The sequence below is a fragment of the Suncus etruscus genome, chromosome 6, assembly GCF_024139225.1.
Source record: "Suncus etruscus isolate mSunEtr1 chromosome 6, mSunEtr1.pri.cur, whole genome shotgun sequence".
NCBI classification, from domain to species: Eukaryota; Metazoa; Chordata; class Mammalia; order Eulipotyphla; family Soricidae; genus Suncus; species Suncus etruscus.
Genome location: NC_064853.1, coordinates 116,667,305 through 116,682,670, shown reverse-complemented (window position 1 = coordinate 116,682,670; position 15,366 = coordinate 116,667,305). Strand labels below are relative to the sequence as shown.

General features: G+C 42.8%; 2 protein-coding genes and 1 pseudogene across 2 annotated transcripts in view; all 3 read left to right on the top strand.

The window, feature by feature from the left end:
* The window catches only part of UBE2V2 (ubiquitin conjugating enzyme E2 V2), a 738,183-nt gene that overhangs the window by 69,149 nt on the left and 653,668 nt on the right, over positions 1-15,366 (top strand). The gene's annotated exons all lie outside the window — the stretch shown is intronic.
* Positions 3,137-3,251, top strand: LOC126012429 (uncharacterized; annotated as a pseudogene).
* The window catches only part of LOC126011868 (DNA repair-scaffolding protein-like), a 95,209-nt gene continuing 84,094 nt past the window's right edge, over positions 4,252-15,366 (top strand). The window contains exons 1-2 of the mRNA XM_049775633.1: positions 4,252-4,326; positions 15,033-15,188. Coding sequence (XP_049631590.1) covers positions 4,285-4,326; positions 15,033-15,188 — 198 coding nt within the window. The 5' untranslated portion in view covers positions 4,252-4,284. The remainder of the gene's footprint in view (positions 4,327-15,032; positions 15,189-15,366) is intronic.

Genomic DNA, 15,366 nt, shown 5'->3' with positions numbered 1-15,366 from the left:
TTCTAGCTTTTTGGGCTCGAGGCAGAGAGTACAAGGTAAAAGGCCATGGACTCTATGATCACTCTTTTCTGGCTAGCTTGGTTTATTATTTCTTTCCTGCTACCCTGCTTCTTCAGACCAGGATGGGTGGGGTTTAGAAATACAGTGCCTGGAGTGATCTTAAAACACATATTTTATTTTGCACAAGAGTGGGCATCTTCCATGAAGGGATTCTCAACCCCGAGTTTTCTTTTCTGTGGATTCTCATGTTCAGAGTACTCACGATTACATTGTGAGCTAATGCCCTTAAATGCTGTTTTTGATATTATGACTTTCTGCATAATATAAGTGGAAACATTTCAATATCTCCTTCTCAGACACAGCTATCCCAGAATCAGATTCTTTTTTGAACACATCCATCTTATGTCTCACTGTAAAAACTATTTGTGAAACTCCTCTGCAGAGAAATATTAAGTTCATAGAGAAAATGAACAATGTCTGCCAAATACACAAGCTTAGCTACCCATTCCTTGTCCAACTGGGACTGTACAAAGTCAGAGTTCTGCTCTCACAGGAACTGCACTACTTCTTCCCTCTTGCCAACAAGGCGAGAGAGCACCCTTCCCCTGAACAGTCACTTCACTTCTTCATGGAGAAGATGCTAGTAGTGAGCATCCATACTCTCACCCAGGGTGGTGAATAGCCTGGATTTGATCACAATTGTGAATTTCACAAATTATCTTTACTGTGTCATCTGTCACAGAGTTTAGTTCAGCAGGGAGTTTTTTTTTTTTTTTGAATCCAGTCTATCATACAATGATACAATGTACGGATAAAATGTACGGGTGTGCAACTTCTGTTTCTTGTGACTACACAAAAACACTGAGCCATGCACAGTGCATCATCTGTACATACATCAACACATCATATTATTATTCTGATTGAAATGAGTCAGAAGGAGAGGTGTAGACACAGAATAATCATTTGTGGCATATAAGAATAATAAATGGCAATATGGTAATAATATCTAGAGAAAATAGGGATGAGGGAAAGGAGGACTAGTCCATGATAGGAAGCTTGCCATAAAAAGTGGTGAGATCAGTTAGAATACAGAAAGGTGGGGCCGGCGAGGTGGCACTAAAGGTAAGGTATCTGCCTTGCAAGCGCTAGCCAAGGAAAGGACCACAGTTCGATCCCCCGGTGTCCCATATGGTCCCCCCAAGCCAGGGACAATTTCTGAGCGTGTAGCCAGGAGTAACCCCTGAGCATCAAAAGGGTGTGGCCCGAAAAACAAAAACAAACAAACAAAAAAAAAGAATACAGAAAGGTACATTATGACATTGATAGTTGGAACTTATCACTCTGGACAAGAACTGGATGCTGAAAATGGATAAGTGACATTCATGGTACCCTTTAATTAACAATATTGCAAACCATGGTGTCAGAAAGGAAATTTTGCAAGCCTCAGTGTCATAAAGGAAAAAAGAGATAGAGAGAAAAAAGCAAAATGTCTGCCCCTGACATAGGCAGAGGAGGGTGAAGGGGAAGGAAACATGGACATTGGTGGTGGGGAAAGTGCACTGGTAAAGGGTGGTGTACATTCTATGATCGAAACTCAAGTATGAATAATTTTGTAATGAATATGCTTAAATAAAAATTATTTTTAAAATGTTTCAGGCACTCTATCATAAATTCCTTTATGATATTATATCATATGCCTTTAACAAAGTGCCATTTTTGTTTGTTTTTTTGTTTTTTGTATTTTTTGTTTTTTGGGCCACACCCGTTTGACGCTCAGGGGTTACTCCTGGCTATGCGCTCAGAAATCGCCCCTGGCTTGGGGGGACCATATGGGACGGGGGATCGAACCGCTGTCTGTCCTACGCTCATGCTTGCAAGGCAGACACTTACCTCTAGTGCCACGTCCCCGGCCCCAAAGTGCCATTTTTGTTTTTGTGTGTATTTTAATTTTGTTTCTTGCAGCACACACTAAAGTGTCAATAGATTTTTTTTCCTTTCAGTGAAATCACTACTTTTCTCAGGAACACTGTTCTTGCTTTTAAAGATTGTTAAAAGGTTTTTCTCTTTTACCTGTTTCATCTCCATCTTGTGGTTTCAAATTTTGGTTATCAAGAGGAAACATTTTGAAATGTTTTGTTTCCTTATTATCAGAAATCAAAGCATTTTTCCTTGAGAAGGGTGTTCACTGTCCAAAATTAACAAATGATCAGTGGATTCCAAAACTGTATTTCATGGTGGATGTTACTTCACATCTAAATCAGCTTAATCATAAACTACAGGGGAAAAGAAACACAATTTTTTCGATGTTAGAAGAAGTTATTTTTTGAAAACAAATTATCTGTTTTTTGCTCAAGATTTTGACAGAGAAACTTTGATTCACTTTCCAAGCCTGTTGAAACATCGCCAAGAAAATAATTCTGATATTGACATTACCTATTTTAAAACAGCACTTTTAAATATGAGGGAAGCTTTTCTCAAGAGGTTTCAGGATTTCAGAAACAGCAAAGTGACATTGGCAACCTCTGGATGCCACTGTAATGGAATTAAATTTTTCTCCCTTTGGCAACTTTGAAATGCAATCGCTGGATTTAAAAAAACAAAGAACTGTGGAGCTCGAAATTTGAACGTCTTTGTGCTAATTTAGAAAGTTTGGAGAAACACAAATGTGAACTTAGTTCACAGCACAAGTGGTCTGCTTTGAAAGACCAGGAGAAGGAAGATATGTTGATTTTTAACACCTGGAATAGTATTCCTGACTCATATAATCAACTAAAAAAGCTAGCATTTGCTGTTCTTTCCTTGTTCAGGTCTACATATTTATGCGAACAATCATTTTCAAGCATGAATCTTATCAAGAGTAAATTGAGAAATCGTCTCATCGATGAGAACCTGGAATTGTGCCTAAAATTAAAAACAACAACCTACAAACCTGACTTACTCAAACTATCCAAGAAAATGCAATGTTCATATTAGTGTTTGTGACTTTGTCAGTCATTGTTAGGATGTAATTTTCTCTACATTGTAAAGCAAATTTTACGGAATTTAACATTATCGATAAATAATATCGTTCTAAAGTTTTTGTTTTATTAGTTGTGTTATTTTTATCCTCCCGACCTATGTGAATACTTGCATACAGAATATTCTCAATAAAACTTATTAAAACTAAAAACAGTGTACCATCCTATGTTTTTTCGGTAGCATGGCCCCTGCGCAAGGATGATACGCAAATTCGTGAAGCGTTCCATATTTAAAAAAAAAAAAAAAAAATGTGGCTCTCGGGGCCGAAGAGATAGCATGGGGTAAGGCGTTTGCCTCTCATGCAGAAGATTGGTGGCTCGAATCCCAGCATCCCATATGGTCCCCTGAGCCTGCCAGGAGCGATTTTTGAGCATAGAGCCAGGAGTAATCCCTGAGCGCTGCCGGGTGTGACCGAACCTCCCCCCCCAAAGTGGCTCTCAAAAGAAATTTCGATCGTGGTTTTGCCGAGATTTGGCTCAGTTGAAAAAAAAGGTTGCTGACCACAGTCTTAGGGGAAGCGAGCAGCTGGGGCGGGGCCTTCCTGTTAGCCACGTCCCTCTCACACACGCACACTCCCATTGACGTGGTTTTCTGAGGGACGGGAGCAGTGGGGCAGGCCTTTCTGCAGACCACGCCTCTCTCTCTCCCATTGGCGCGATTTTAGAGCGACGCGAGCAGCGGGGGGGGGCCTTTCTGCGGGACACGCCCCTCGCGCACACGCACACTCCCATTGGCTCGGTTTTCTAAGACGCAAGGATCGGGGGCGGGCCTTTCTGCGGACCACGGGCCTCTTGCACACGTTGATTGGCGTGGTTTTCTGAGGCGGGAGCCAGGGGGCAGGGCTTTCATGCGGGCCACTCCTCTCGCAGAAGCCCATTGGCGCGGTTTTTTTTTTTTTTTTTTTTTTTGAGAGACGCAGCAGCGGGGGCAGGGCTTTCATGTGGGCCACACCTCTCGCGCACAAGCCCATTTGTCGGTTTTCTGAAAGACGCGCGTAGCGGGGACGGGTCTTCTTTCGGGCCACGCCCCGTTCCACGCCCATTGGCGCGATTTTCTGAGACTCAGCCAAGGGGGCGGGTCTTTCTGTGGGCCACGCCCCTCTCGCACACGCACACGCCCATTGGCGCGCTTTTCGGAGGGACGCGAGCCGTAGCGCCGGCCTTTCCGTGGGTCCCGCCTCTCGCGGAAGCCCGCCCCGCCAGCCCGAGCGTGAGGGGACCCAGCGTCGCGTGACGGCTCCCCGCATTTCGCGCCCGTAGGAGGCGGATGGCGGCCATGCCGGGTAGAGGCCGCCCTCGGGGCCAGAAGGTACGCTGGGCGCGTCCTCCCTCGTGCGTGCACCCCCGCCGGTCCCCGGGGCCGCGCGTCCAGCGTCCCCGCCTCCGCCGTGCGCGTGCGTGGAGGGTGCGTGGCTCGCCCGGGGCGGGTCTGGGAGAGGGGCCTGCGGGGTTTCCGGCCGCAGGGAGTCGCTGGAGTGGCCGGGCGCCCGTGACGTCCCTCGTGCAGCGGAGACCCGCAGCGCCCCACACAACGCACAACAAAACCACTCAGTGTCATGAATCCTCTTTCTGAGTCTCTTCCTTAGCTCTGACAGTTTCTCCTCTGTGTCTTCTCCGATGATCGATAGGGATGTTCTTAGCTCTTAATGATTTTGCCATTAGTGTTTTTTGCTTTTTTTTTTGTTTTTGTGTTTTTGGGTCACACCCGGCAGCATTCAGGAGTTACTCCTGGCTCTGCGCTCAGACATCTCTCCTGGCAGGCTCGGGACCTATGAAATGCCGGGATTCGAACCACCGTCCTTCCGCATGCAAGGCCAATGCCCTACCTCCATGCTATCTCTCCGGCCCCAGTGTTCTTTGCTATTAATGCTTTTTAGTACCTGGGTATGAAAGCCAGCTGCCACAGACCTGCCCCACCTTGGTCAGCCCTAGTATTGTAGTGGGACCACACGCTGTGGTTCTAATTGCAGAGCATTAACTTCAGCAGAAACCATCAGGGAACTCGGAAGAAAAACTTGAATTACTCATGAATCCTGCCTGGGATACATAGCTTTCCCCTGCCTGAGACATACAGGTCACAATTAGGGAGGGCGACAAGGGCCAGTGATCTAAGCCTCAGGGTGGAATAACTAGCATTATGCGGGCTCACTGTTCGTTAATTTAAAGCATAAGAAGGGATATTAATGTACGAGAAGGGAGATATGGCGTCACTGAAATGCTCATTTAATAAAATTACTCGTCTCAGAACAGAAAACAAGGAATTTCATGGAAGGGGTCGAGTAATCCCTACTTTTTGGGGGAAGGACACACCCAGCAGCACTCAGGGGTTACCCCAGGCTCAGTGTTAAGAAATTACTTCTTACAGGCTTGGGGGGCCATATGGGATGCCAGGGATCGAACCCAGATTGGCTGCATGCAAGGGAAATGCTTTACCCACTGTGCTATCACTCCATCTCCTACTAATTTCTGATTTTTTTTTTTTTTTTTTTTTTTTTTTTTGGTTTTTGGGCCACACCCGGTGGTGCTCAGGGATTACTCCTGGCTGTCTGCTCAGAAATAGCTCCTGGCAGGCATGGGGGACCACATGGGACACCAGGATTCGAACCAATCACCTTTGGTGCTGGATTGGCTGCTTGCAAGGCAAACGCCGCTGTGCTATCTCTCTGGGCCCCTAATTTCTGAATTTGTTTTGATGGTAACTGGCAGTATCTTTGAGGTCCATATTTTATTAAATTCCTACTTGGCCAATCAGAATCCTAAATATCAGGCAACTGAATCCTGATTTAGGAATGTTAGTGGTTTTGATTAAACCCTTGCTTTAATTGTTATATTTTATTATGTGACTCTCATAATGGAAACAGTTTAGAAAAACCCCACTTATTTTTGGCCCATGATATTGCTTTAAGTGATAGAGTATATGTCTGGAATGTGTAAAGTTCTTTCTGGGTTTGATTCCTGACATCAGTTCCCTCTAGCACCACTAGGAGTGGCCCTGGTGCGTCTATTCACCCTCTTTCCCCCCTCCCCCAACTAACAAAAATATGCAAGACCTAGGGGTATAGTACAATGGTAGAGTACATTGTGCATACATGTGACTTACGGTTTGTTTCCCAACACCACAAAATAACAACCTCCCATTTTCATCCAACAGTCATCAAATGTTTGATTTTGGGTGCCATTTCTGATGATCAGGAACCCGAGGATTAGGGCTGGAATGACAGCCCTAAACACAAGAAGGGCATTTGCCTTGCACGCAGCCAACCTGGGTTCGATCCCTGATACTCCATGGGAATATGGTACCATGGGGTAGTTTGTAAGCGCAGAGCCAGAAAAAAGTAAAGTGTAACCTCTGAGTGCCTCCAGTTGTGGCCCCAAAACAAAAGAAAAAGAAAAAAAGGAATCTTCACATTATTCAACTGGATAGTTCTGGCTCAGGCTCTCCGACAATTTGCAGTCAAAGGGTCACTAAACCTGGAGGATAGTTGGAAGTATTGTTTTCTTGTCGCTTTTATAGACAGTTTACATCATGGCATCATCTGTCTTTCAATAGCAAGAAGGATCACCTAAAAGACTGGTGTTAAAAAAAAAAATCTTTTTTATTTGGTCAAATCTGACTGCTCAGGGATCTATCACCTTATGAGTGATAAGAGGATATGCTCCTCAAGGACCATATGTGGTGTCAGGGATCTAATCCAGGTTGGCCATGTGTAAGACAAGCACTCTACCTGCTGCCCTGTCTCATTACTCTGTGTGTGTGTGTGTGTGTGTGTGTGTGTGTGTTTAATTATAATCTCAGAAGTGATAGTATCTTTTCTGTTTACAGAGATCAACTTAGTACAGTGTAGTCAAGAACTATAGACTCTTGAGGGTGAGTTCTAATAGTAGGGATCTGTAAAAATGCCCCACGCGCTATAATTCTAGCCCTGGATTGGAAGCAACCCTGCATAAAATTATCCAAACCAGCATAAAATACATGTAATATGGCAGTTTTCTATCTCTATCTAGTGTGAGATGCCTGCCAGAATACTGATTTGTTTTCTTTTCTTTGGCTTTTGGGTCACACCCAAAAAGCACTCAGGGATTCCTCCTGGCTCTACGCTCAAAAATCGCTCCTGGCAGGCTTGGGGGACCATATGGGATGTCGGGGTTCCGAATCATTGTCCTCTCTGCAAGGCAAATGCACTACCTCCATGCTATCTTTCTGGCCCCCAGAACTGTTGTTTTTATTGAGTACTGAGACTATTCCCAGGTGGGGGAATAAGGACAGCTTGTTCAGGCTCTCTGAGTCAGTCCCACCCAGGTTTGTTTGCTTGAGACATATAAAACAATATTTTTTTTTGGGTAAAACCAAGTTGTAAACAAACAGATACAAAGGAACCAGTGATAATCTTTGTTTTGGGTGAAATAAAATTGTAAACAAACAGATATAAAGAAAGTGGGGATGATATTTGTTTTGGGTAAACAAAGTATAATCTAACAATTCCCCTTTTTTGTTAAAAATATTGAGAGGATTACATAAATCCTTGGTGTTCTATTCTGTGAAAGAGGCTTGAATCCCAGATCAAAACTTTTAAAAGTGTGTCTTATTTTTGCATAGGCATGGTAAAAGCTGGGGAAAGAAAAGAAAAATAACTTAGTGACAGGTAAGGTGGTGAGGAAATTTTAAGCCCGTTACTATTGTATCTAATTCCTTAGTAATCTGCTAGTTGAGGGTAGTCTTGGCTGTGAAAACATCATAGGTTACATTGTGAATACATCATTTTCAAAACAATCAGCTTTTTCCATATTCTTGTCTTATGCATATCACAAACTGTTTTTTGGGGGGGTCACACCTGGCAGCACTCAGGGGTTACTCCTGGCTTTACTCAGAAATCGCTCTTGGCTTTATGCTCAGAAATCCCTCCTGGGACCATCTGGGATGCCGGGATTCGAACCACCGCCCTTCTGCATGCAAGGCAAACACCCTACCTCCATGCTATCTCTCCAGCCCCATAACAAACATTTTTTTTTATAGACTTCTCAGAACATAAACACCAGAATCTTTCTCAGATACACTTAATTTGCAAACAGGTTCCTAAACATTCTTACACTGTAATATGAGTTTAGAGCCTTCAAGTTTCTTTTCCATAGACTTCTCTAGACAAAATCAACAGAACATTTCTGCAGATTTACATAACTTGCTAAAATATTCTTATAATGCTCACTGTAATATGAGTCTATAGTATCCAAGTTTTTTTCCATAGACTTCTGTGGATAAAAGCAGAACATTTTTGTAGAGTTAGTTGCTAAATGATATACACAATTAAGCATAATACCAATTCAGTAGGATAACCAAGAACCACTAAAGATCCTACAACATTATGCATTTCCCTAGAACTATGCAAACTAATATTAAACCACTAGAGTTGGATACAAAATTTTCTGTTTGCAGTGGGGCAAAGAACTAAGAGTAGCTATTATATCTATATAGGTAGAACACAGTTTAACCAGCAATATAGTGACCGATACAAATCAGCTCAAGAGAGTAACCTAGAAGAAAGTTAATTTTTGGAGGTGACCAAGTGCAGGAGGTTCTGAAAGCAGCTTCCCCTCTGTTGGGCTTTGGCTGGGCTTGGTTTCTCCATTTTCACCTTCTGTGGTAGGCTGGTGAGGTTACCTAGGACAGAAAGGCTTAGGTACCTGGGTTGTAATCTGCATAGGGGGACCTGCTCATCTCCCTGCAGTTGGTCCCCTTCCAATGGGGCTGTCTCTGGCATCTACTTTGTGACTTTGATAAGCTGCTGCAGGTCAGGGAGGGCGAGATCTTTGAAGATCCTTGCACAAAGCGTCTTTGATAGAAGAAAGGTGGTGGGCTTTAGTGTTTGGGTTGCTGCCTAGTCTTCAGCTCTCTCCCTTACACTGCCTGCTGCTGTCCTGCCTGAGGGGGCCGCCTCTGCCACCATGGGTGGTGTGGCAGCTGAGGCAGGCCAGGGGATGAATTGGAAGAACCTGTGTTGCTAGGTAGCATAGCTGCCTTTCACTGGCAATCTACATTAGTATCTACATTAGCTACATTAATAGCTTCTGAACAGCTGTCTCCTTGACAAATCAAACTCCACAGTCTCCCCATCTCCTTTACTACACAGAAACTTCCAGGGATTGCTTCTTCCAGTGAAGAAAGACATCTTTGGTGTAATTTCTTTCTCTTTTTCTTTTTGGTTTTTGGGCCACACCCAGTGATTGCTCAGGGATTACTTCTGGCTATGTGTTCAGAAATCTCTCCTGGCTTGGTGGACCACATGGGACACTGGGGGATCGAACCCCGGTCCGTCTTAGGTTAGGGTGTGCAAGGTAAATGCCTTACCGCTTGCACCACCACTCCGGCCCTTGGTGTTATTTCTGTTGATAAATCTGTAACCATTCAGGCCGTTGAACCATTCATTTGACAGTGCCCTGGACTTGATTTCTGGCAGGGGCTTGACCACCTTACTCTAGGCTTGGGATGTAGGGTATCTCTGGTTGAGCCATTTTCAGACTGAGTCAGCAGAGGTGGTAGCTGGCTCATCCTTGAGAGATAGGCCTCTCTGGTTTGGCACTGGTAGTGAGTGATAATTAGCGTCCCTGGAAAGGCCGTTAGAATGAGAACTCATCATTACTGGGAAGGAACCCTTCCCCTCTTGTGGCATGTGCGTGGGAGAATCTCCAGGGAGCCTCTCTAAGGAGCCTGGTACATACAGCCTAGAGTGAGAAGTGCAAGTAGATGGACCAGAACAACATGGTGATGTTCAGAAGGGGGCCATGTGCACCAGTGTTCCAATGAAGGGCATGGCACATTCAGTCTAGCTCGAGGGGGCTGTCATGGTGATAATCCATCAGAGGGTTATGTAACTTACCATTCCTGGGGTCTTCTCAGATCCATAATTGAGCACCAGATGTAAAAAATGCCCCATGTGCCATATTTCCAACCTCAGGTGAGTGGGTCTGAAGCAGGGTTGCCACATGAAATAATTCAGGATTAGGGTGAAATGTAGTCTGGCAATCTTCTACCTTGTATCAAGCGTGAGCTGTATGCTAGAACTGTTGTTCTTATTGAGTACCAGACCATATCTGGGTGGGGAGTAAGGACAGAGTAAGGACAGATAGCTCAGACTATCATGAGCCAGTCCCACCCAAGTTTGCTTGAAACATGTAAACAATCTCTGCTTTGGGGTAAAACCTAGTTGTAAACAAACAGATACAAAGATACCAGGGATGATCATTGTTTTGGGTGAGACAAGGTGTACTCTAACAGGGCTCAAATATAGAGAGCCATCCTCAAGGTTGGTTACTACAATTTTGCTCCTGGAATTTTTCTTTCTGTCACAGTAGGTTAGGCTTAGAGCACTTCAGATACCATTCTGTTGCATACTCTGTTTTATTTTCTGACATGATATTTAAGCATCATTTTAATATAGTTATTCCTCTTAACTATCACCTTATTATTGGCTAATAACATATTCTGTGGATTTATCCTGTCCATTTAACAATTTTGTGAAATAGTTACTATTGTACCTCTCATTTTATGGATGAACTCAATGAGGCATAGAAGAGGCTAAATCATTTGTTCAAGGTCACACAGGAATTAAGTGAGAAGTCAGGATTTATTTGAAGAACTTATATTGAAGTTTGTCAGCTCCAGAGTTTGCTTTACTCTGATTCTCATAGCCTATTAGTAACAGTTACAGGTTTTGTGTCTATTCCTTAGTCTTACAACTTGCATTTATGATCTTTTATTTCTTTTTGTTTGTTTGTTTGTTTGTTTTTTGGGCCACACCTGGTGATGCTCAGGGGTTACTCCTGGCTATGTGCTCAGAAATCACTCCTGGCTTGGGGTACCAATTGGGACGTCAGAGGATCATACTGCGATCCCTTCTAAGTTAGTCTGTGCAAGGCAAATGCCCTATCATCGCTTGTGCCACTGCTCTGGCCCTTTGATCTTTTATTTCTGGCATTTACTTGTGTTTTAGTTTGAAGTAATGCTTTTTCTTCTATTTTTTTAAAATGGGTTTTGGGCCATAACTGGCTTTGCACTCAGGAATTAATCCTGGAGGCATAGGGGACCATATGGGATGTTAGAGGATCATGCCCAGATTGGCTGTGTGGAAGCCCTATTTGCTATACTATTCCTCTGGCCCTATTTCTTCTATTTTTGTTTTTTGAAAACTAATTAAATTATGTCTCTGATCAGAACAACAGCAAGAAAAATGAGGGAAAGAGGAAAAATTCTAGGTAATAAGCAACATGGGAAACTATGTTGATTGTAAGATTTGAATGCCATGGGGCCGGAGTAATAGTACTATGGGTAGGGCTTTTGCTTTTCACTTGGTTCTATTTCTGCATCCTTTATGTTCCCCAAACCTGCTAGGAGTAATTTCTGAGTACAGAGCCAGAACTAACCCCTGAGCATTCCTGGGTGTGCCCCCCCCCCAAACCAAAACCTAAATCAAAACCCCAAAACATTTGAATGCTGGTTTGAATTTGACACTTCTCTTCAGTTAGCTCCCAGCTAACTAATTTTGCAATTTTGGACACGCTACATCAATTTATTCATCATAGACTAAAGTCATGGAATTTAAATTGTATTGGGAAAGGATTGAGTTGATAGTTAAGAGAAAGAAAGGGGCCCGGAGAGATAGCACAGCGGCGTTTGCCTTGCAAGCAGCCAATCCAGGACCAAAGGTGGTTGGTTCGAATCCCGGTGTCCCATATGGTCCCCTGTGCCTGCCAGGAGCTATTTCTGAGCAGACAGCCAGGAGTAACCCCTGAGCACTGCTGGGTATGACCCCCCCAAAAAAATAAAGAGAAAGATAGGATTTAAGCACCTGAACCTAAAAAGGGGGAGATAAGTGCTGACTCAAGTTGAACCTGTAAAAATGAAAAAGTTGAGAAATTTGTTTGGCTCTCCCCTCCCCATGATTGACTTGGTCTTCTCCCCCCCCCTCCTGTAATTAGAATTTGTCTCTGAGCTCAGCATGCCTGGGAATTGAAGCTTAGTTTGCTTCATTCAAGGCAAACACCTGACCCTGCTGTACTGTCTAGCATCCATTGAGTTGGTCTTTATATTGTTGAGTTTTTTTCTGGATACTGCTCTGTGGGCTAGAGATAGAACTCAAAGTTGGTGTGCATGAAGGAAACCCATTTCTGATTTTTTTGAGCACCGCATGATCTTTGAGTACCACTGGGTCTAAGCCCTGCAATAAGAGCACCCAACAATTTAAAACAAAATCTTTCCAATTTTCTTATCTTATTTTAAGAATTGCTGGGTCTGGAGCGATAGCACAGCAGTAGGGATTTTGTCTTGCATGTGGCTGAACCAAGATGGACCTGGGTTTGATTTCCGACATCACATAAGGTTCCCCCGAGCCAGGAGCTATTTCTGAGTGCGTAGCCAGGAGTAACCCCTGAGAATCAACTGATGTGGCCCCAAAACAAGAACAAAAACAAACAAAAAAAGAAATGCTGTAATGGTTAGAGTAGAGTTTGAATTGTAGAGTTAAATTAGCTAGTGTATGAATGCTGACTCTGTTGCTAGTTTTTTTTTTTTTTTTTTTTTTTGGGTGGGGGAGGGTCGCACTTTGCAGGCTCTGGGGACCATATGGGATGCTGGGATTTGAACCACTGTCTGTTGCCAGGAGCTCTTATAACAGGCAGAAAACTTAGTTAAAAAGCAGGGCCTGGGGCCGGGCGGTGGCGCTGGAGGTAAGGTGCCTGCCTTGCCTGCGCTAACCTAGGACGGACCGCGGTTCGATCCCCCGGCGTCCCATATGGTCCCCCAAGAAGCCAGGAGCAACTTCTGAGCGCATAGCCAGGAGTAACCCCTGAGCCTCACAGGGTGTGGCCCAAAAACAAAAACAAAAACAAAAACAAAACAAAAAAAAAAAAAGCAGGGCCTGTGACAGGCACAGAACTTTGCTAAAAGCAGGCCTCTGCAACAAGCAGAGAGCTGTGCTAAAAGCAGGCAGCCTTGAGAAATAAATGTAAACATTTAAGATTTAAGGCTTGTACAGAAACAAAGAAGGCAGAAAGAAGGTCCCTGTTATCTGTACATTTCTATTCTAAGAAATGGATTTACTGAGTAAATGGGCAAATTCAGTTTCTAGTGTTTTGAGGTCTGTATTGTTTTCCAAAAGAGCTAGAGCAAGCAGCATCCCCATCTGCAGAGAATAATAGTTGTTTTTATTTTTTAGTTTTCATTTCCCTGATCATTAGTGATAAAGAGTATTTTTTTAAATATGTATTTTGGCCATCTGCATTGTATTTGATGAAGTTCTTTTCATCCCTTTCTGATGGTGTTAGATGTTTTTTTCTCTTCCTTTCCTCCATTTTCTTTTTGTGTTTTTTGTTCCTTTGTTTGTTTTTGGTCACACTGGGTGGTGATACTCAAGGGTGACTCCTGCCTTTGTATTCAGGAAATACTCCTGGTGAGGCTTGGGATTATTTGTGATGCTAGTGTTCTACCTGCTTTATTACCTCTTTGGGTCTATTCGTTTTAGAGTTCTACAGGTACTTTATATATCTTGAATATTAACCCTTTATCACATAAATGGTGGGCAAATATTTTCTCCCAGTCTATAGCATGTTATTGTATTTTGGTCATTGCTTCTTTTGAGGTGCCAAAGCTTCTCCAACTTACTGTAGTTCTATTAGTTATCTTTGCTTTTGTTTTCTTTGCCAGTAGCATTGATTCTAGCTTCAATATCTTGGAGAGTTCTGCTTACATTTCTTCAGTGTAACTTATGGATTCAGTTCTGATATTAAGGCCTTTGACTGATTTTGATCTAATTCTTATACATGGTGTTAGAAAGGAGTCTGAATTCATTCATTTGCATGTGGCTTCCCAGTTTTTCCAACACTACTTTTTGAAGAGCTTTCCTTGTTTCAGATCAGACATTTTGCTCCTTTATTGAAGGTTAGCTATCAATATTTATGAGGGTCTGTCTCAGATTTTTCAATTCTATTCCATTGATCCAAGAATCTGTCCTTATTCTAGTACTACACATGCTGTTTTAATTACTACCACTTAGAAGTTGGGGAGAGGTTTTTATCTTTCTCCTTAGGATTGCTTTGACTATTTTTGGAGGATGTTCTTATTCAGTATTATTTCAGGAGTATTTGATATATTGATTTGAAAAATGTTATATGTAGTATTATAGGGACTGCATTGAATCTGCATAATGCTTTGGGGAAATTGACATTTTGAAATGTAAATCTTCTCAATCCATGAGCAGAGGATGTGTTTTCATTTTTTTCTTACTTCTTTAAATAGTTTTTTGTATTTCACTTTGTATAGAGCTTTCACCTCTTTAGTTAAGCTGATTCATAGGTACTTATTTTCTAATACAATTTTGATTGTTTTTTAATCTTGATAATTTGATTTATTTAATCTGTTTAATAATATGTTATTTTCATATAGAAAAGCCATGGATTTCTGCATATTGATTTTATAGTCTGTCACTTTACTATCCATGTCAGTAGTATGTAAGAGTTTTTTGGTTGTCTGAGAGCTTGGCTTTTTTCCTATCTGGATGTCAACTCTGCATCTTTCTCCCTATCAGTGGTCCTCAAACTATGGCCCGCGGGCCACATATTGTATTTGTATCGTTTTGTTTCTTCATTGCAAAATAAAGATATATGCAGTGTGCATAAGAATTCGTTTATAAGTTTTGTTTTTACTATAGTCAGACCCTCCAATGGTCTGAAGGACAGTGAACTAACCCCCTGTTTAAAAAGTTTGAGGACCCCTGCTGGTGGTGGAAAGTGGGGTGGGTGGGAGAAGCTCCAGTGTTAAAATACTTTAACAAACTACTTTCAGATTACCTGCTCTTTTTCTAGAAACACCAGTATATGTTCTCAGTTGTTCTTGTTTCTCAGCTTTTTTTCCTCTAGATGCAGTACCATGCAAGACTTAAGAGGGGTGGTTGTATGTTTTCTTATTTCTATTTTGTCTACTTAATGAATGTGTAATAAAGTTTTTTTCTTTGAAAATCTTTGCTACAGAGAAAAAGAAATTGGAATACAGAATATCCATCATTTCCAGGAGAGAGTTCACTGAATTTTAGAAGAGTGGGTCCCAGGACAGTGGGTACGACTTCTTCCCTCTCGGAAGCATGGCTCAGGTGTGGAGAAGGATTTTTGGACACTTCTGGGACTCCGGTAATGTAGTTGTAAAATTGTTTTACCTGAATGTTTTATATTTCTGAATGTTCAGGCCACTGCAATCTCTCTCTCTCTCCCTTTCCCTCCCTCCGTCCTTCCCTCCCTCCGTCCTTCCCTCCCTCCCTCCCTCCCTCCCTCCCTCCCTCCGTCCCTCCGTCCCTCCCTCCCTCCCTCC